Source organism: Centruroides vittatus, unplaced genomic scaffold, assembly GCF_030686945.1.
Source record: "Centruroides vittatus isolate TY-2023 unplaced genomic scaffold, ASM3068694v2 contig_620, whole genome shotgun sequence".
Taxonomy (NCBI): Eukaryota; Metazoa; Arthropoda; class Arachnida; order Scorpiones; family Buthidae; genus Centruroides; species Centruroides vittatus.
Genome location: NW_027122381.1, coordinates 15,311 through 37,611, shown reverse-complemented (window position 1 = coordinate 37,611; position 22,301 = coordinate 15,311). Strand labels below are relative to the sequence as shown.

General features: G+C 34.2%; 1 protein-coding gene across 3 annotated transcripts; it reads right to left on the bottom strand.

Moving 5' to 3' along the window:
• Positions 1 to 5: 5 nt before the first annotated feature.
• LOC136979395 (inositol polyphosphate-5-phosphatase A-like) lies at positions 6 to 21,708 on the bottom strand. Of its 3 annotated transcripts, none has more exons than XM_067275339.1 (4): positions 21,600 to 21,708; positions 17,550 to 17,624; positions 3,866 to 4,502; positions 6 to 3,009 (listed from the first exon to the last, which is right to left on the bottom strand). In XM_067275339.1, exons 1-3 carry the CDS (start codon positions 21,699 to 21,701, stop codon positions 3,885 to 3,887), a joined length of 795 nt encoding a protein of 264 aa, XP_067131440.1. In that variant the 5' UTR covers positions 21,702 to 21,708; the 3' UTR covers positions 6 to 3,009; positions 3,866 to 3,884. The 3 variants fall into 3 exon arrangements, with proteins under 3 accessions (XP_067131440.1, XP_067131442.1, XP_067131441.1); XM_067275341.1 differs by having other exon boundaries at positions 4,466 to 4,502; XM_067275340.1 differs by lacking the exon at positions 6 to 3,009 and adding an exon at positions 3,471 to 3,669.
• Positions 21,709 to 22,301: the final 593 nt, after the last annotated feature.

The following is a 22,301-nucleotide window of genomic DNA, read 5'->3' as shown; positions in this document are numbered from 1 at the left end:
TAACGTGCGTCATTAAATTTTTATTTTTACATATTTCTGGAACATAAGTACAGATCAACAACTGCGGATGCTACATATAGTCACCAAGCTATCTATTTTCTTACGTAATTACTTGTGTTTCGTCGTTAACACACGATTAAATATATTATTCTACAGCTGCTCGATTCGGTAACATTATAAAATAGGGACTAGATAATCGAATATTTACAATCTCTAAAACAGCAATTTCCTCTAAGAATGCAAAACTCTAACTTTTTCCACAATTTGCGTTCGACCAATAAGAATAATTCACACGTTTACGGTAATACGGATAAATATAGTGCATGCCACACGGGAGGAAGATAGATCACAGTCATTTTTGCAACTTGGCACAGTTATGTATAAATGTTTACAAAAGCACTTAGGCCGAATTTGTCACCGACAACAACTAGATATTGCGTTTGAACTCCGATTGAAAGGGTGAAACGGAACAGACGATTCCACGCAAACTTCCGGGAAAGAAATGCCTAACGAAATATACCGAAACTTGTACTGTCTACCGACGGACGGTAGACGGCCCAAAATCCGACGGGGCCGAGAACCCCGGAAATGCTACCGAAGTACTAACGTCTAGCCAGCGTCGGCGGGTGAAGGAAGGAGGCATGGAAATTGGAAAAGGTCGGATTTTAGGTCGTCGGCCGTATCCGAAAGGACTAAAAGGGACCGGTGTTAAACGATATTTACACGGGTTACCACGCGGAATAAAACTAAAATAATTCCGTTTCCGGATGAGAACGGAAGAGCGTCGACGAAACGAAGGGCAAAAATAAAATAAAAAAAATAATAAAAGGAACCGAAATATGGCACGGGCACGGCGGAAACTACCGATTAAGTAATGCGTATCCGACGCTATTTACATAATTATAAACACGATCTGTACAGTTGGATAAACGACGACACGACGACAGAAACACACTTATAAATTTCAAAGATACGAATAGGCGGGGAGGGAAAGCGATAACGGCAGCAGCATGATGTAAGTCCGTTCCGTTTTTCCTTTTACTCCCACGCCCCCAGACGGAAGTTTACGGATTCCGAATCCGGACTTTTAAATTTAACGTAAGCAGTGAGGAAATCTTAAATCTGCCTTCTTCCTTATCCGCGCCCCGCCCGTTTTCCGTAACGTAACCGCCACCCGCAAAATCCTTACCATATTTCACCCGTTACGTTTGGCTTTCTCCAATCGTGGGGGAGAATTTCCAGGAAATTCTCTCCGCCCCAAATACTAAAACCGAAAGTTTGGCAGTCGGGACGATTTACGGACAGACGTTTCTCCACTCCTTTCCGGAATACCGGAAGATATTTACGTCGCCCACGGGTACCCGGTCCCGGGCCAAACGCCAATTTTTCGATTCTTACGTAAAAATATCCCATTCCACCCGTTTTTAATAGTAAAGTCGAAACTACGAATGGGAATTATCCATCCGTTACTCCTCTCCGCCTCCCACAGACCGTCGACGTAAAGGTAACGACGGCAGATCGTATTTATTTAAGGAATTTCTTATCCGAGAGTAAATTTTCCTAGATTCGGACGGGGTCGAGAAATCTCCCTCCGCGCCGTGTTTTCTTTTTTTATTAGGACGACGGAGAACGTAACGGTACGTGGAAATATTTAGGAAAATCGTATATCGGATACGACGAGATGGGGGAATAAACACTTTGAACTTTCATAACGCTCGTAACACGGAACGAGGGTACAATAGAAAAATCTATTTTTTAAAACAATAAATATCCGGCCAACGATTCTTTAACGCGGTTTATATATTTATTATTATTAAAATCTTTAAACTTTAAAGCTATAATAACTCGGTTTTTGATTGGGGCGCCAAACCGGTAGGAACGATCGGCGGAAGGGCAAAGTAAGGCCCCGCCCGTATTCTCATTCTGTTTTCACAACTCGCTAGGATTAATTCGGCGGACGAAAAAAGGATTCTGCCAACTTTACCTTAAATCCGCTGTCCTTCCCAATAAATAGGAATTTCCTTTAAATTAAAATACTTTAAAACCGAAAGAGAAAACTCCCCGGGTTTTTCTATTTCCGAACTCGGGTACGGAATTATTTCGGACCGGGTGCCAAAGCGAAGAGGAGGGAGGGGAACCACCGGACTGGGGTTTAAAATCTGCCTAATTTACACACCGACCTATTATTCTACCGCGCATTTAACGGTACTCGGGCTTTCCCGGACAACTTCCTTTCTACCCGTTCCGAATTTAGAAAGACCGGAAACGAACGTGCCTTTTAAATCCCAAGTGGCGGAAGCTTACGCCATTTTCGTCGGGGGTGAAGAAGTTTACCCAGAAACCCGGGGAAGGTTTGGCTCCGGCCGAAATCTGACTAGTCGCGCACCCGAATTCCCTTCGGTCCGTTAGGGTTTTTCCCTAATTACTTCCGCTTTTTCCTCGGACCGGATCACCGGTCTAATTTCTACGGGACCGGGCCCGTTGGAAAATCGTTCCCACCCGGCCGACCTATTTACCGACGGTTTTCTTCCCCGGTCCGCTACTTACATAATGCTGCAGATAATTATCGAACGGTGATTTTTGGCATATTATTATTATTAATTATTATGGCACGGAGGACACCGAATAATACTAGAGGCGACGAAGGAGGTTTCCCCGGTTTCCGGAAGCGGAAACGGGAACGAAATACTGTTTCTTATGTATAATTATACAAAGAGGCCGGCAGGGGGCGTCGGCCCTCCGACGGAAACGGGGCTCCGCCGGGGTTTTATTCGAACGATCGTGGGGAAATGACCACTTGGACGACGAACCCAAAAGGTTGCTACACCGTCGTCTCGCGGAATATGCGAACGGGAGAACCGGGATACTTGACGTGAATGTATCTGGTGAAGGTGGCGGAGTCCGGACTGGTCGGAACCGTCAGACTGATTCGAGGAAGCGTCAGATTTAAGCTGTCGCACGAGAGTAGATGGGGCGATGATGCGGATGAAAAATGGCGGTGGGCAACTTCTGAAAAAAACAAGAAAAACCTTCCATTAATTCCTTTACTTCCGTTTCGCCCGATAAACCCTTTCTTCCGCCGTCCGCTCGGAAGGGCGGCAAAATTCCTTCCCCCCGTTAAATTACGCGGAAGCGCGTGGACGAAACGCTTTTCGAAAAGATTAAACTACGTGGAAATTTAACCGCCGCCGTCAAACAATCGGAATCCGCCTGGCAAATTAACCATCGACGTATCGTCGAACGTGGCCGCCACCCGGAGACACAAAAATCCCAGAACGGCAAGTGCGCATGTACTCCACGTTTCCTATTTAAAACCCCCCACTACCAGCTCGGGCCTTTTAATATATTTGACACGAAATTAAAAATATAACCCGATATACTCGAGCGTGGCCAGAAAATAATGTTTTCTCGGTAATCAAGTAAAAAACAAAATATTCTGCATACAAGTTTCTTAAAAGCAATGGAAGGTTCTCTAAATAAATAAATAATTTACGGTAAATAAAGGGTGGCAGACGAGAAAATTCGTTATAAATTCGTAGGTGCTAAAAACATAATTATTTGAAAACACAGGACGAATTAGAATTACGGTTAGAAATAAAGAAAATTTTCTAATGAGCGCGCGTTAAACCGGTTTCGGGAGACAATTAAGTGCGTTAGTCCAGCGCAGGCCTAGAAACGAAAGTTTTAATAATTATAAAACAATTGCAAACTCTGCGGGCCAATTTAAAACAAAAACGTGCAAATAAAGAAACAAACGGTAATTTAAATAATAACAAAACGGCGGTAAACAAATTAAAACATAATAATAATAAGACAAAAAGGTTAAAATTAAATAAAAATATAAAACAAAAGGAAAAGAACTTACTACATGCAATTTACATGCATCAAACGATATTGCAGGTGGAAGGGCAACAACTCCTTTTTAGTTCCCGACTGGAACGGAGGTAAGAAACGTCGCTGCGGACAGACAGCCGGCGCTTGCCGTCGGCGGGCAAAACGGCACCGTCGAAGCGATTGTCTCTGTGGTCCGGGGGGCCTTCGCCCTTCTCCGTTCTACCGAAGGGATCGTAAACCGTCGACCTTCCCACTTGGGTTTTGCCATCGCGCGACGGAGCGTCGTCGCCGTTAGCGCAGTTGGCGGAATGTCCGTTTTTGAGGAAATTGGCGCCCATCTCGGCGTACCATTCTTCGGAGGAGGACGAGTGATGGCTATTGAAACGACTAGACTGCGAACCCACGTGCAGTTGGTTGCGCAGAGGAGCGCTATCTATCGACAACCTATCTAACTGAGGACTGTTCGTTATCCAGTTTCCGGTTACGCTTCTTCTCTTTTGCCTATCGTTACCGTTACCGGAAATGGGCAAACTGCAATAATTCCTAAAGCCCGACCGTTTGTAGTTGCTGGTCCATATTTCCGGTGCGGGACATATAACAATTGTCGGTAGGAGTAGAGGATTAAGCGTACCTGTTGCGGGCAGGAGTCTAAACCATAATAGGACTGGCTACAAAAAGAAACAAAGAATTCACATGTTACCTTCAAATATTTTCTACGTAAAATAAAAATACAAAAATATATTATATGCCTATTCTAATTCGTTAATTTAAATACTTTTACACTAGGTTCTTTTTAGATAAACCAAAACTTACCCGAAATAATTCGACACCGGTAAATAAAATCTGTCGTCTTTTGGCGCCAAAGACGACGAAATAAACGAAATATTAAGTTTAACAAACAAACAATTACCGACACTTTTCCGAATTTTAACTTAATATATTCTTTATTTCGTCTTCTCTAACACTGGAAAAAGTTTTAAATCTTCTAAAACTTATAAATAATACAATATATTTAAAATTTCTTAACCTGACTAATAACTAGACTAAAAAAGTTTGAGGGAAATTTTTGTAGTAACTGGTATACCGCTTTTGTGGCAAAACACAACAAGATTTCATTCGCCATCCTTCTACACACACGAAATTCCACGTTATTGGACTACAATTTGAAAAGAAAAAAAATTGTAGACCTATAAATTCCCAGTGTCCGTCTATTTGCCTTTCCTTCATCTCGAGAACAGAGTTAGATAGACGAAAGCCGGAATGGAAACCCGATTAACAACGTACGAACTCCGATGCAAATCGGAAGCCACGTTATTTCAATTCAAACATTTCCCCCCAAAGGAGTTATGTGACCAGCATGACTATTGATTGTTAAAGGAAAGTGTGATGTACCGGAGCAAGCCACTACTAATTTGAGGTGGAGGGCATTATTTTAAATTAAATATATGATTAAAAATTGCAGCCCTTCATCGTTGTAATTGCTCGTTAATTAATAAATACTTGTTTCAATTCTTATACTTTAAATATATATAATTGTAGTCTTTTTTTCCTTTAATTTAACTTAAAATATGTCAGACTAATAGTGACTTGCCCCCGTACATCATATTTTTCCTTTAATAATAGAGTCGTGCCGGTCGTCTATCCAGCACCTTTCGGAGAAAATTTCTAAATTGAAATAATGTGACTTCCGGTTTTCATCGGAAGTTCGCGAATAGTTAATCGGGACCTCCTGCCCCTAAGCTTTCCATATCTGGTATCGACTTTCATCTATCTAACTATGTTCTCGAGATTAAGGAAAGACAGACAGACGAACGACAGTGGGAATTTATAGATCTACAATTTTTAACACACTTTTCCAGTTGTAATTTCAAAATAAATAATAATAATTTCTCCCAAAAAGACGAAGTAAATCTTCGATAGTGGGCTAACGCAAATGCGTAGATAATGAGGGTCACACGAAGAAACTACCTTCGAATTTACGGCGTATTAGATGTACTGTACAACGTATTTGTACGGTTTTCGTCGGCAAATTCCAGTTCAAAAACAAATCCTTTATTTTGTTTATTTTTAATTTTATAATGTATAGAGTGTTTTTAAAATTTCGTTATTTTTACTAGCATTTCTTCAACGTATCCCTATTCAAGTTCTCGTGTATACGTAAATACCACGTATATGCTTGAATAGGGATCGTGGAGGATGAACCAGTTCTCCTTTAAAATGCTTACGAAATTCACACACTTTGGCACACAATATAGAGTCATTACCCATTTGCTTACCGAAACATTTAATTTGGTTAAAGTATTTTCCAAGTTTCACCAGAATGTAATATTATAGTAAACCTTCGTACCAAAGAAAAAACTTCCAGTCAACAATTTAATACCCGACTTTCTCAAACTTTTCTATAACTTAAACTTCTCTTTATCAAGACATCTCTTGAAAATACGAAGACAAATATTACAAAATTGTATAGTTTATAGCGCTTTTGAGTGCGGTGCTTGTTTACCGTAATTGTCTTATTATTCACACGGAATACAAGTGAAAATGAAGACGGTGGACCTATCAAAGGACGAACAATGCGCGGGAGAATAGGTTGGAGTTCGAAGTATCCACAATGTCGACTTGACCAGACAGTATTATTCGAAAAACCCTATATACTGTGCTCGGGACCCGTGGACGTACAAATTTTCACCGCAAGCCATTGCTGGTGATGCACCGTTTCGGAATTCTGCTGGCGCGAAACTACATATTCCAATACTAAGTAAACGTTCTAATATGAGCGACCCTCGTCGGTCCTCTTTTAAATTTCACAGCAATCTGGTTACTGCAGTTTTAATCGCATTTTCTTACACTTCCTTTTATAATTTACTTTTTTTTATTTGGTTACTCGAAATACAATTTTAACAGATTTTATTTCTTTTTTAGATCATACAAGTCTCTCTATACCAACTTTTAATAGAATTTTACCTTAATCGTCTTTTATAAAACACAGGTGTTCATTTTATTACAGATACTCCTCACTTTACGACCGAGTTCCGTTCCGACGACTACGTCGTTAAACGAATTGGTCGATAAGCGAGGAGCTTGCGTCGGGACTATAGAATCGTTGTAAAATTATACAAATTATGCAACAAACTTCAAATTTATTCATAAAAAGACTATTATAGTACGCTTAGTGCGCGTGTCACCATCCGCCACTGACCGACACTCAAGCCGAGAAAGGGGATTCCCCGAATTGCAGATCGAAACTCGATTAGTTGTTAAGCAGACAGGTCGTAAAGTGAGGAGTACCTGTATTAATTTACATTTTACTTAGGCATTTTTATATTGGAATCCAGCTGTCTGTAACACAAAATTACCTGGATGACAGATATTCAGATATTACTTGTATGTTCATTATAGCTTTATGAATTTTTTTAACTATAACTAAATTTTATAATGTTTTAACCAAATTTAAAAGAGAACCGACGGGGCACGATGTCCAAAATGCGTATCCTCAGAAATCAATAAAAGCTTATATTTCCATCTCGATTGTGTTCCTGTATGATTCGTTCTCTCAAGAAATCTTATGCTTTCTCGTAACAATTACAACGAAAACAAAAGGCAGTCTTAACATGACAAAAGTAAAAGTAATGTCTTTTGTATAATAATGGATTATACCTATGAAATGGTATAAACCATTATTGAGTCCAACAAGAAATGCCAGGAATCATATAAAGTCGGGGACGACGTGTGTGTGTGTGTGTGTGTGTGTGATGGATGTGCTGCGATTCAGATGAACATTGAAGTTATTTTGTGTATGCACGTAAGCTTGCACATGTATGTACGTTTGCAGATAAAAGTGTAAGAGAAAAGATTACAATAAAAATTAGTTCGATTAACAATATATAGGCTAAAGTATCCTCTCGCGAAATTAGCAATGTATTACCACGAACTTATCCACCCGTACGCAACATAAGAAATACCCCTATAAAACTAAGATATAAATATATTCATGACAATAAGCCACGCTGTTATCCTCAACGCGCAGCCTCTTTATTAGTATAGTTAACATTTCCAATTACGAAATATAGGCTACGTAGGATAATTAAAGAATAATTAATTTTATCACGAATTTATTAATGTTTACCCTACAGGTATCCCTCGTACAGTACGGTTGGAAAATTGGAGACATCCCGGTACGAAACGTCACAATTTTTAATACAATCATTGTCATTGGATATTTTTTTAATTCGAGAAAGCATGCGTGTCGTCTCATTTGTCCACGGATTTTAGAATATTGAAATTTTCAAATTTGTTTCGTGCCTTCCTCACGGTTTTGTTTAATGAGAACTGATCGTAATTTAGATAAAAATATCAAATTTTATGAAAAAAACAAGTAGAGAAAAACGAGCAATTATTTATTATGACAGTCACAATGCCGGGGTGCAATTTTTTTATTTATTTAATTTAAAATATATGCTCCACCTCAAATTAGTAGTGGCTGACTCCAGTACATCATACTTTCTGTTAAACAATAGACTCTTGCCAGTCATCTATTAACTCCTTTCCGAGGAAAAGTTTTGAATTGAAATAAGGTGGCGTAGGAGTTCGTATATAGTTAATCGGGCCTCCTGTCCCTAAGGTTTCCGCATATGGTCTCGTCTTTATTGTATCTAACTCCATTCTCGAGATTAAAGAAAGAAAGACAGACGGACGGACGACAATGGGAATTTATAAGTCTAAATTTTTTTCAAATTGCAGCATAATCAAGATGATGTTGATACTTCAGATTAAGGTCAGCGGGAAAGCTTGGAAGACGACGATATTTTGCCAAAAAGAAAACGTCCTGTTTAACGGTGTCGACGTAAAAATTTACATTAAGGTGCAAAACTTTTGATTGTGATTGTTAATTATTAATTGCTTTAATAAACATATTTTCTCTTAATTATGAAAAATAATGCGCTTTTGCTAACTTTTGGAACACAACCCCACGTTTTGTTCTAATCCTTTGTTTCGTATTGCATAGACATTCGCATAACACGGCACTTTTTCGGAACCTAACTACCGTCAGAGTCGATAGATATACTGGTTCTTGAGCTGCCAATAGCTCTAATGCTACGATAGTGGCGTAATAAATATTTCTGCCACTTCGAGCGCAGCAATTTCTTCACGGCGTAATGTGAGGACCACCATTTCCCCCCTCCAAAAATACCTCGATGTTAGCATTTGTGAACTACTATTTACATTTGTAATAATTTTTGCTTAATCACTTATTTTTACTTATTTTGCTAATTATGTATTCGCGTGAACTTTAACTGTACCTTAAACAACTTTAACTGTATCTTAAACAACAACCGAAGTTGTAAGAGAAATTCGCCTATTTTACTGATCTAGGGACTCCCCCTTTTCTAAATTTTAATATCAACTTAAAATGATTTAAATAAGCGAATTAGAATAAAACGGTTTATTATCGAAATCTCACAACATGCCAAGGAAAAGAGGAAGAAGTAATTAAGTAATTAAACTAATTTATAAAGGATTATAAACATAAAAATGGGAAACATCGTACTCCTCTCTTTCGGATTTCTACAATGTTTACATATCAAACGAAGAACTTAGTCAAAGCAATCAATGAATAATGATGAGAACTGCCACAAAACAAAGATGAGTCACATCAACTCAATGATGACTTTGCTAAAATTCGATGTCATTACCAAATAACAAAATAAAAACAATCATTTCAGCTACTATGACGACACCGCCAGTAAATCATCACCCAATGACGACACCACCGATAAATCATCACCCGATGACGAACCTTCTCAGGCTGGAAGTATTTAAAAGGAGAGCTCCAGCCCGACACAAAAGAGAGAGAGAGACACACACAGGAGAACTCCCAAAAATAATGTTCGTAGGGTCTCTTCTGTGTCAGGAAGGCACAGAAGAGACACTACGGACGAAACAGGACAGAAGAGAAAGTGCCGTCAGCCAGTGTAGCTAGTCTAGTGGAGGCTAGGCCAGTCCAAGCTAGTGCAGTCTAATCCAGTCCAGTGCAAGCTAGTCTAGTCCAGACTAGTGTGGTACAGCAGACAAGGAGCAGACAAGACGAACCAGAGAGAGAAAAATACCGAGGACAACAGACAAGAGAATAGACCAGAGGCGGTCAGACACACACAGGACCTAAGCAGCCAGAGAGTGCAGTCCAGTCCAGACAGTACCAGAGCAGTACGAGCAAGAAAGAGAGAGAGTGAAACAGGATCAAGAGACTGACCGACTGTCTGAACAGACGAGAGAAGACATCTTGTTTACCTGGTATGTTGTGAGTCGCGTAGTTCGAATACCCCCGTTAGGTACCGCCCCTCGTTGTATAGATAAAGATATCAAATCCGATTTTTGGAAATTTGCCTAACTTTGTTCGGAACTTTCATTTTTTTTTTGCTAATAAATTCCCTTTAATTGATTATATCTGACTCTGTATTCTTCTTCCCGAGAGGCTCATTCTTGGATTTCGGAGTGACTCTTACCCTCGCGCCTTAATCATTTACTTCGTCTCAATGGGCGGTGTGTCTGGTAAAACACACCTGGTGGCAGGACCCTATCCAAAACGTGCGTAATATAAATAATAACGGCCCCGAACCCCACAGTAAGTTTGGCTCGAGCATAAGGAGAGTCAGCTGTAAACATTCGAAATTCTTTTAATATATGAAATTCTCTCGTTTTCAACTCAGATATTTCTTTTTTTGTTTTTCTAAGGATTGCTTATAAATACTATTTTAATTCGGTTTTGAAAATTATTTATTTGTGAATGTCGTTAACATTTCTATTAACTGTCACTTTCACGATTTTAGACTTTAAATTGATTAGACTGTGTCTACTTACAATTTGCGTTCATTTTTAAATATTTTTGGGCGTTTTCGTTAGGGTCAAGAAAATATAGTGAGAAAAGAGCTATATGTTATTCACAATTTATATTTTTTAATTTAATGAGATAGAGATTAAAGTTGAGGCAAAAACAGGTCAGAGAAAAGGATTAAAAAGTAGTAGATTTAGTTCTTGGATTTCAAATATAGGCTGTTAGAGGAAAGAGGAAATGCCAACTATTTAGACAACATATTCAACATATTTACACACACAATAACTTAGAGATAATTAGAGGATGATGAGTTAGAGGTTGACAAATAAAATAGGTAAACATAGGATGGCAAGAGTTCAGGCAGTATTATTAGATTTTGACAGTGATAGCTATTAGTGATGACATGGAGTCTAAAAGACAGACATATTAGTGATGTTTTAGATCTATGTAAACAAAGGACAGGTGTAGTAGGCAATCAATAAATCTTCGTTCCTATTCTACTTTTGATAGTGCAGAATCTTATAATCGAGATGGGTTGACGATGATGATGATAATAAGCGCAGAGGAGAATGTACACTAAGAAGGGATTTTCGAAATTCCCCCCTCCCGCGGGGGAGAGAATTAAGGCTTAGCCTAAGAAACAGCTTCTTCTGTACTATTTTTAGATGCGATTTTTTATTTTTAACTGCGCTTTAGTAGGTTACGCTATGAGAATGCACGCTAATAAAAGCTTTTTGGAAATCCCCCGCTGGGAAGAGGTAGAGGGAATTAATCTTCGCTACCGTTACTTTCTGCTCGAGCAACGCCGGGTTCGTCTGCTAGTATTATATAAATTACCAAAATATGTAGAGGCAATATGATGGTCATATAATAAATGTAATTTCTCATGTCAAAAATACAAAACTATTTCATCCCGAATACTATTTCTCACTATACGGAATCAAGTAAAATTGTACATCACACTTTATGTAGTGTTAAAGCTAATAAATTATTTAAAAAATACTTTGTCTTTATCGGAATTAAACTAATATGGTTATTTAGATATATCAGAGGATAAGCTATGGTTTTCCTAATTATATTGTCATACATATGTAATAAAATAAAACAGTAAAATGCAAATTTATTTTACCATTACTTACGTATTGAGCAGATATACTCGATACTCAGAACATTACTCGACATTACAAAACTTTCATTCTCAATATGTAGCAATATAACAGATCTCTATTTAAAACCTGGATAAATTAAATCGAAAATCATCTTATTTTCGATTTATCCACATCCTCATCTGTAATTTCAAATTATCATCTTATTAAATTTTTTTTTATAAACCAAATATACTTCCTCTTTCTTTATGCATGATATGAAATTAAAAAATGTAATTACAAATACGATTTTTTGACAGAATAGTAGAAAAAAGTTACAAAAATGCTTTAAAATGGTAAAACCACCTACTAACCAAATGGATAAACCAACATCTCACTGTACTGCAACTAATGCCAGCTATCAGCAACCTGACATATTAACTCTACTTGAGAGCATAGTTCAAGGACCAGTATATCTACCAACTCTGCTACCACACGCTGAGGACATTTGTATATAAAATGTCTTTGCTGACAATTTTAAATTTGAAATTAAGTGCATTATTGAAATAACCAAATATATTTTTACAAATGACAAAGTATACAAAATTAAAAATGTGGTTTCAATTTGATATTGTTCTATTCTAGAATTGTTTCGGAAGGTCACATTTTGTGTGTATTAAAAAGATTCAATTTTATTAAGTAACTGTTTATTTATAATTTAACACCACTAGATTAAATTCGTATCTTATTGTATTAATAAATGTCTTGCATGCAATTGTAATTTTGTACTTCCATTTAATGATTCTAAATCTTCAGAAAGGTTAAAATTTTCTGATACACAGTAAGAATTAACTGATACATGTGTGAACAGAGTGTAGAAGAAGTTAGGCCACAGGTATCCAAGAATTCTCAAAGAGAAAAGCCCATCGCTGTATCGTTAGGTAGACCAAATTGTCAACCTAATCAATACAGTAGGGCTAGGAGATGTAGACTAGCAGGATATTGAGGAGTTACTGCAGATTTCCGGTGAGAGACTTACCGACGATGACGTTCAAGAACTGGCAGAATAAGGAATTGGAGAATAGAGATTCTGAAAACGAAGAACCCAAAAAATTTCTCTACGGACTTCCTTAGTAAAAGTTTGGTAATGATAACTTAAATCGTTGATCAAATTGTAGCGAACGATCCAGATTTTGAAAGGAGTGCAAAAGCAAATGAGGAGTTTTGGATGCGGTCTTCTGCTAACGACATTGGCTTAAAGAAAGAAAAAAGCGACAAACGAAACTTCATGACTATTGAAAAAAAAAAACAAATTTCAGAAAAGTTAAACCTTTATCACAAAAAATGAACTTTACATTTCTGTATGCATGTGTTTGTGTGTTATTTAACATATATTATTATTCAAATTAATATAAAAATAACTTAAAATTAAAGTAAAATCTGTTTACTTTTGGTCGGGTGTTCACCTATCCCTATTTACTCTATGTTAAAATGACCTCGTTTAACGCTGTTTCGCTTAGCACTTTGTCCTCTAGGAATGCATGTGGGGTCTTAATGTATTTATTAATTTTCATATATAAAGTTGTGTACAACTTTATATATGAATGTAATCTGTAAAATTGACTGTTTCAAAGCATGAGAAATGATCTGCTAATTTGATCAAATTTGGCATCTACACACTTCTACCAATGAGAAACAAGAGGACAGTTGTCTTTCTAAAAGAACTTTTGAAAACTTCCTCGTCTACCATACATCAAGGCTTGATACACTGCCATTTGTTACATAAATGTTTTTCAGCTAGGGAATGATACATGTTTTTGGAAAAATGAAAATCTCTTGGTGAAAAGTCCATGTGCCGGATGAAGAGAACGAGAGAAATCTCAACAGCTACATTTTTAGTATTTCCTATAATGCATGGGGATGAGCATTATCTTAAAGTAGCAAGACTGTCTATTGGCCAATGCAGTGGCGTGCCGTCATTGGAAGCGGCGGAAGCACCGCTTCCCTTGTATTTTCTAAAATATAAATTCATATTGGGCAATTATTTTCATATTTTAACATACACTGAATTAATTAAAATCAATATTTTGTTATAATTGCATTATGTATCTTATTACAAATTTTCTTGCCCAAGCGCTATATAAATATTTGAGTTGTTTGGGTTGCTTTGGCTGTATTATGCTTCAGTTTGATTTCATAAACAAAAGTTATACAAATTTAGCTCAATTGCATGGTTAAATTCAAAGCCCACTTACACACTTCTCACAAATACTGAATGAAACTACTATGCAATATACATATAAAAACTATATAATATGTTGTATACATGGGAACAGGTTTACAACTTGTTTTATGGAACAGTCTGTAATTGTCACATGTTCAAATTTGCAACACTAAAATTGCACATGCAATAACCTTAGCTGTATAGCAATCAAACTAAGAAGAATTAACATTTTTTTTATTATAGAGTAAAGTCTCAATAATTCTAATAGCAAAAGTGCTTCCAATAAATATGTTTTTGACTTACAAGTTAATAGTATTGCATCATCAAGTTTGTGTACTTTTATATATATATATATTACTGTTAGAATTTTGTGTTCTTAATTTGATTCAAACCTCTTTTGCACACACTAGCATATCTAAATTTGGTCTGCAAGTCAATTAAAATCTACTAAATCCTATTATAATTTATTATTTTTATCCAAATTTTAATTATTCTTATGAATTTTTTTCCAACAATTGTATTTATTATATATCTAACATAGATTGCTCTTTCTATTAACATAAAAAAACTGATCAACTGAAAAACTATTTTAGAAGTAATGCAAAAGAACACATTCAATAAGACAACACGCTCCAGTTTTGATATTATTATTATTATTGTTTTAAATGAAGATATCTTAATTTATTAATAGTAGAGATTTATCAGATCCTTTACCGAAACTATTCTGAGATAAAGACTAAATATGCCAGCATATAAACCAACTTTTTAAGCCGGGGGTAAACTCCAGAATTAAAGGTCAAATTACATGATGAGTCTTCATTAAATTTAATGATACAATAATAGAACATTAAACAACTTTGTTACTGATGAAAGCACATTTTCCTTTATAAAGAAAAACCTTATATGCTTCTGCCATAGTGAACCGTATACAATATCTATACTTTAGTTCTAGACTATAAATAGTATGTACTGTACTGGGTCAACTTATACAGATAATGTAAGCTAAAACCAATATTCTGAGCCAAAAAGCTTGGGACGAACTTATATGTTGGCATATACAGTAATTCAAATCATATGCCGAAAGGATAACATTCTTATATATAATGTAAAATTTCTCTAACTCGTAGCTCCGAGGGGCAGGAAAAAACTTTGAGTTACAGACGATTCGTGTTAGAGAACAATAGAATAAAAAATGCCAATTCTGAATAGATTTGTACTGTTACCTCTCTTGCATTATATAAAGAATTTTTTGATAGTTTTTTTTTGTTTTAAACAGCCCATGTAATGCCTTTCACCAAACTATTCAATGTAACTAATTAAATTGAACAGTTACTCAGGTACATCTTGTTGAGATAAAGCAAAAGAACAAAAGAACCTCTTACTTTGAACTGGAACGTTGTCTGAAAATTGGCGTTGGAGGGTAAATACAACTAACTGTCTGAAAATTTCATGGAAATCTGATAATTGGATCACTTTGGATAGAATAAATATTAAAATTGAAAGTAACAAATTGGTGTGGGAGATTGTGAAAAACTTTGACTTAAAGAAAATTAGATTTAAGAAATTCAAGTTGGAGACGACTAATCTCTATGCTATTCCATTGAGACCTACAGAGTACTTTGTTTCCTTTGAGTTAAAGATGTTTAAGTTTGAGAAGTCATGTTTTACTGTATGTATATTTCGTTTCCATAGTAGATATCTGTAGTTATTCCGCAGATACCGATTACTGAAACATTAGATCGATTTGTAATGATTAAACAGACTGAATTTAAGTATTAAAAATAATTCAAGAAAATACAAATAATGACATTTTCATTTATCATATATGCTACTATTCATAAATCATTTTACGAACGTATTTATTCCTACCAATATAATACTACTTTAATTTATATTCTATTTTAATTATTATTAATCTGTATTTGTTTTCATTGCATTATAAAATAAAACAACCTTGATAATAAATATGATTCATTTAAATTAAATTACAAATTTCAAAGAGTCAATTTTAATCTGTCAATGATGGTAATCAGGATGAATCATCCAGATGACTTCAGAATTATTCATATTGTATAATTTGTCTTTAAGCAAAAATTTAAACAGTTGTACAAAAGCGCATAATAAATATTTTGGTTCAAAAAGAATTAACAAGAGAAATAAATTTCATAAACTGCCCCGTAATAGATTTATTTCTGTCGGCATTATTATTTGTCGATAATATTTAAAATACCGAAAGTTTTAATAATTTTATATTTGTAAATAGTTTATAAAAATCTAAATGTTAAAACCTCTATTCTCATAGTCCTTAGTAGTTGCCATATATCAATAAAAATTGAGAAGTCATCATATATATATATTATAAATTCTGTGTTTCATAAATACAACAACACAGTAAAATTTCAACAAGCAAATTTCACATGCAATTTATTTAGAAACAATATTTTATAATTTTGTAAATGGGTAGGGGGGAAAAAAACTTTATTTGAGAATAAAGATGATAAATTTTTATGCATAACATCACCAAATAAGAAAAATTAACATGAAATAAAATCTGCAAGTATGAGAAAATATACCTGCATCATGCATCAGATCAAAGTCCAACAGCACCGGCTGCATGACAAGAAATAAAAGCCAAACTGTTAGTTCATAATAGTTAGTGTAGAAGGTTGCAATGCACATGCAAGTTTATTGCAAATTTAATCATGCAATGTCATTTTTATAATTTGAAATTAAGTTTTTATTGAGTGAAAAAATAAAAAAAAAAATTAGAAAATTAAAAAAAGTTACTTCTCGTTATAATAAATCTATTAGTTGCAAAGAAACTAAACTGATTTAATAATATAACTTCATATCAATTTGAGTGTCTATACACACATTATACTACTATGCAAAATAATTCATTAACCAGATCTCCAAAATAATGCTTAGAGTAATGATTAAATTAAATACAGTCTCAGATTTTTCTTCATTTATTATAAATTAAATTAAAATAATAGAAAAATATTGTGACACACCTAAAGATATTACTAAACAGTTTATACACATGGCATTGATTTTGGCTAACTGAATAAAAAAAAAAAGGAGTAATTGACACGATGCTAACAATCAAATACATTTATAGTACCTACAAAACTGAAATCTTAAAAAACTGAACAAACAAGATGTTCAAAAATACATTTTTGTAAGTATTTAACATTAAATTTCAATTAGTCACAGTTTAAATTTAGTAACAAAATAGCATTTTCGTTATAAACAATTAATCAATGGCGAAAATAAATTTTTATTTGCACACGCTCGAATTAGAAGTTCTGGTAGATCGAGGGCATTGGTACGTTAAAATTTGCTTAGATCATTACATATATAGCTAATATCTGGCTAATATTATTTGGCATATTAGCATAATACAATTGATTTATTCATTAAATACTTTTTTAAAGAACAAAATTAATTTTAATTGTAATTTTTAAAAAAAACTAATTTTTTCAGTTATTTTTTAAAACTTAAAATTGAAAACAGATTGAAAAAATAAATAGATAACTATTTCATTTATATTTGTACAGTACTGTTTACTTACTTTATGGTCACCCATGGCAACATTCGATCCTACTAGCTGATACCGAACTTGCGGTTGATTATTTTCGTCGTGATTCTGTAATTTTATAATATTTAATTGTTTAAAAACTATTAATAAATAAAATGAAATAAAATAAAGTTTAAGCAGTAATTTATTGTTTTAAAAATTGGATTAAGAAACAAGAATTTATTATTAAATACAAAAAAACAGCACCTTTAATCATCCAGCACAAATATTTAATATAAGAACGTTTTTGATCATTTAAAAAGTGCTGTTTTTTCATATTTATTCTAATTTCCAGTATAATTTAGTGTTGTTTCTATTGTTTCTATATTATTAAATACAGTGGGTGATATAGATGCCATTAAAATGTAGTTGTAAAACTACATTTTAATGGCATCTATGAGTGGTTTATGAAACAAGACTTTCACAATTGTATACATAATCTTTACTGCACCGGTTGATTTCTGTTCTCTGAATCTTTGTATGTGCTTTTTTGAACTTTTTATTAAAAAAAATTGATAATATTATGGAGCCTAAAAATAGGGGATTGTCAAGAACTGTGTTCACTATAGAAACTAAGCAAGAGATAATAGCCAAAGTAGAGAGTAGACAGAAAATGTCTGATGTTGCTACGCAGTATGGCTTCAACAGGTCTACAGTAGGCACAATCTTAGCTAAGGAAGATATAATTATTAAGACTCAAGCAAATAAATAAGTAACAAAAATCACATCTGAGAAACAAGATGTGCCATCCATAAAAAAAAAAAAAAAAACAGAGAGATTGCTTTTAGTTTATTTACGTATAAATAAAAATAGTAAGAAATTATATAATTTATTTATTTATTTTTTTGGGATCTCCGGAATGAATCAATCAAATTCCCATAAAAAGCTATGATAAATCAATGTAGTATACATTGTCTTTGAATGGATTATGTTCGTTAACAGATTACCCACTGTATTTATTTAAATTAATAACTAAAAATAATATTTGAGTTTCTCAAATCTGAGTAATACATACTAAAATCATCATTTAAAAAAAAAAAAAAAATGAAAAATTGTTTTGTGCACCATCTGCCATTGCTATTTTCCCAAAACCCCTAAATGCACATATAATTTGCTTTTAGTTCTCTCCAGTTCATTTTCTGTACATCAATTCACATATTATTATTAAACAGTCCTACTTGAACTTTTATCTTGAAAGCTATTCCATCTCTATATAATGACTCTCAGAGAACTTTGGGTTGATGCAAAAGCTTCTGGAGTTTTATAAGTACTACATTTACTTCAAAAACAAAAAACAATTTACTCAAAAAAGTAATTACCATGACATTTGAGTATCTTTGTCTTCAATTGAGCGGGACACGAATTCCTGCCGAATAAACCTCTGGTTTTTTTGACAGACCGAAAGTGTGATTTTTTTCCCTCGTTGTCGTCGGCAAACTGCTTTCCATCCAAGAAACGATGTGCGGAGCGGAGAGATGGTGCAATGTCTGACCTATATGGGGTGAGGAAGAACCTCCCGGCAGAGATGAAGCGGCATCTGCCGGTCGACCCAAACGTTGATCTTGCAGACCTTTCCAATGACGGGTAAGTGAAACTATGGTGGACCGGTCGTGACCGAGTGTCTTAGTCATTTCTCGTGCAGCCGGATGTGGATTGGCCGTTCTGGCTTGTCGTCCAATGGGACGAAAAGCCCGAGCGTGGCTTACTTTTGACTTTACATTGCCCTGCTTTACATTTACCATTGTACTTTGTAGACTCTGAGACGACGACATTCTTGCCAAATGATTGCACTGTATGGCAATAAAATTTGACTTTTTATACCAAACTGATAATTGTAAAGTGCACCCATAAGAACATGGTTACAAGAAAGCTCTGGAATACTTGACATATTTAAAAAGTTGGTATCGCCACACACAACATCTTTTCACTTATGACTGTGCACCTCAACCTACTTCATTTATATACCCTACAAACTTATAGATGCCATCTGTTGGAGAACAATTTCAAATATTCTGTAGAGGTCTAGAAAATTCCAGTAACTTTTGCATCAACCCATATTTAGAAACTTACTGTCAATTTTATCATATATAAGGTCTGTCCAGAAAGTTCACTAACTTTTTAAATTACACACCAACTGATAATTGAATCTGAATGCAGCTTGCACAGTTAGTACAAAAAACTTGCTGGTAGAGACCAGCATGTTTTTTATACTATCTGCCGAAAGCAGTTTGTTCTATCTTCATTTATTGTTATGTTCATTCGCACAAACGCATGTTGATTGTGTTTTGTGATTCTCTTTCTGTGAGTGCAATTGAGTAGAGAGTTTTGGAATGGGATAGATCTGATAAAAATTTCATGACAAATGTCTCACTGGAGATGAGACGTGGGTCTATGAGTTTGACATGGAAACAAAACATCAGTCATCACAGTGCATGGGAAAGTCTACTGTGACCAAAAATGACACAAGTTGGATTAAATGTGGAGGTCTTGCTCACTGTTTTGTTTGATTCTGATAGTGCCATTTAACACAAATTTCTTTTAGAAGGAAAGACAGTAAATAAGGAATATCATCTGGAAGTGATAAAATGCATTCATGAAGCAATGAGGAAGAAAAGACACACTGCTTGGCAAGAACAGCATCATGACAATGCTCTGTACACAAAACACTATCAATAACAGAGTTTTTGGCTAAGAACTAGATGCCGCTTGTTCTCCAACCTCCAAATTCACCTGACTAAACCCCTGCAGGCTTCTTTTTGTTTTCCAAATTAAAATCTGCTCTCAAAAGTCACTGTTTTGAACCCATTGATGCAAATTAAAGAAAATTTATTAGTGAAGCTGCGCATCATCCCAAAAGAAGCATTTCAGGAAGCATTCTTTTCAAGGCAAAAATGCTGAATTTGGTATATAGATTCAGGAGGGAACTACTTCAGACAAGACCTTGTATGAGTCTTTTTTCATTAAGTAAGAGCTAAGCAATCAACTCTCAAGCCCATGTTGTTAAATGTTGTAGAGTATATGCAATTTTCTTAGTAAAATCAACTGTGATGTTAAAGTCATTTACTTTGGTACCAATTATTCATTCTGCATCTGGTAAGATAGTCATTCTCACCATTGCCTTCTTAGACACCAAATAGCCAGCTATTTATGCAACAAGTACACTACAGATTTTCTAGTTACATTTTTCAAGGTTATTTCAATTATTATTATTCTTATAATAAAGTTCAAAATTACAATTGGAATGGATAGCTAGTATGAAAAAACACCTTACATAATTTTCCAGTACCAACAAATATGGAATTTTGTTCTTTGCAAAAATTATTTTAACACAAATAAGTATGAATGTTAAATATTGAATGATTTTGGTAAAACACTGATTTCAGTGAAAAATTATTATTTAAAGTTTCAGAATAATAATAATATGCCTGTAATTAAGAGAGGTACTTCTCTTACTGATATATTTGAGTTATGATATTTTATTGTAAAGTATTCTTAACAGGTTGCGAAACAATTTGTCATTTATATCGGACAGAAATAATTATAAATTTGTACTATTTTAATTAACATTTTTAAAAACGAATTAAATTTTAATACACAACACTATGGGTGAGCGTTTTAGATTGGAGTAAATATGGCAGTTAAACATTTCTTTTGCATTTGAGTTTCAGTTTGCATGTTAATTGGAGGAGATTTTGGATAATAAAAGCAAAAATAGTTATTATAATTCAATAAATGTGTTAGTGTATATATATATATATAATAAAATGTGAATAGCAATTCAAAAATTAATTAAAATAAACCAATTCCTTTACAATGCCAATGTTATAAGACAGATTATTTCATTATATTAAACATTATGAACTTTTATAACGTGATATAATTGCAAATTTTTAATTTAAATTGTCATTTAATTGGAAAAAAACAAAAATTTGAAAATTGTCATAAAACAGTGCAGAAGTACAGAATTTTTTAAAGATAAGAAAACATCAATAAAACAGAAAAATTGAGAATTATAAAATATTAAAAATGTTACAAAGTATTTACCATGTAAACAAGAGATTTTGCTGACTTACTAAACAAGATGCGATCGCACCAGGACGGGCAACGAGTTCTCATGTAACAATTTGCACCGCTAGCATCTTCCATGAAAGGATAGCTGTTAAATATTAATTCATAAGTTTTAAATAATAAAAATTATTTATAAATAAATTATTTTAATTTATTATTTCTACAGTTTAAAAATCAATCGTATCCAGAATTATTCAGCTAAGAAGAAAGTCAAAATTAAAATTTTTTAGGGGCATTACATTGTCCCATTTTGAGAGTAAAATAATTTGCGTGGTTATACGGCGAGTCTACAGAATAAAAAATACTAAATATTTCTCTAATTTTTCTTAAACTTAAAGTTAATGATTAAATTATTTTGGTTAAGGGTAAGACTAAATTATAGATAATTCTAACTATTCATGTTGAAGTCAATGTTATATTTGTTTGCAAATGTTATTTAGGGGTGATACTGAAGTTGAATTGAAATGTGAACCTAAAATGATTTAAGAAAATAATACGAGATCAACTGATCTTACTAACAGAAAATTTATTAACTAAAAAAGCAGAATCATATAGTACTGTGAGGCCCCAGACTGAATTCAAACCTAATAAAGGTTTATAAAAATTTATAATAAATAACAAACATGACGTGGAAACGAAAATGATTCCACAAGGTGCTGAATTTACGTGTCGAATTAG

Coding starts and splice junctions, on each gene's coding strand:
- LOC136979395 (XM_067275339.1), bottom strand. CDS start 21,701: ATGGAAGATGCTAGCGGTGCAAATTGTTACATGAGAACTCGTTGCCCG. Junction 17,625..21,599: donor CAAAATCTCTTGTTTACATG/GTAAATACTTTG, acceptor ATAAAATTACAG/AATCACGACGAAAATAATCA. Junction 4,503..17,549: donor TTGCCATGGGTGACCATAAA/GTAAGTAAACAG, acceptor TTCTTTTTGTAG/CCAGTCCTATTATGGTTTAG.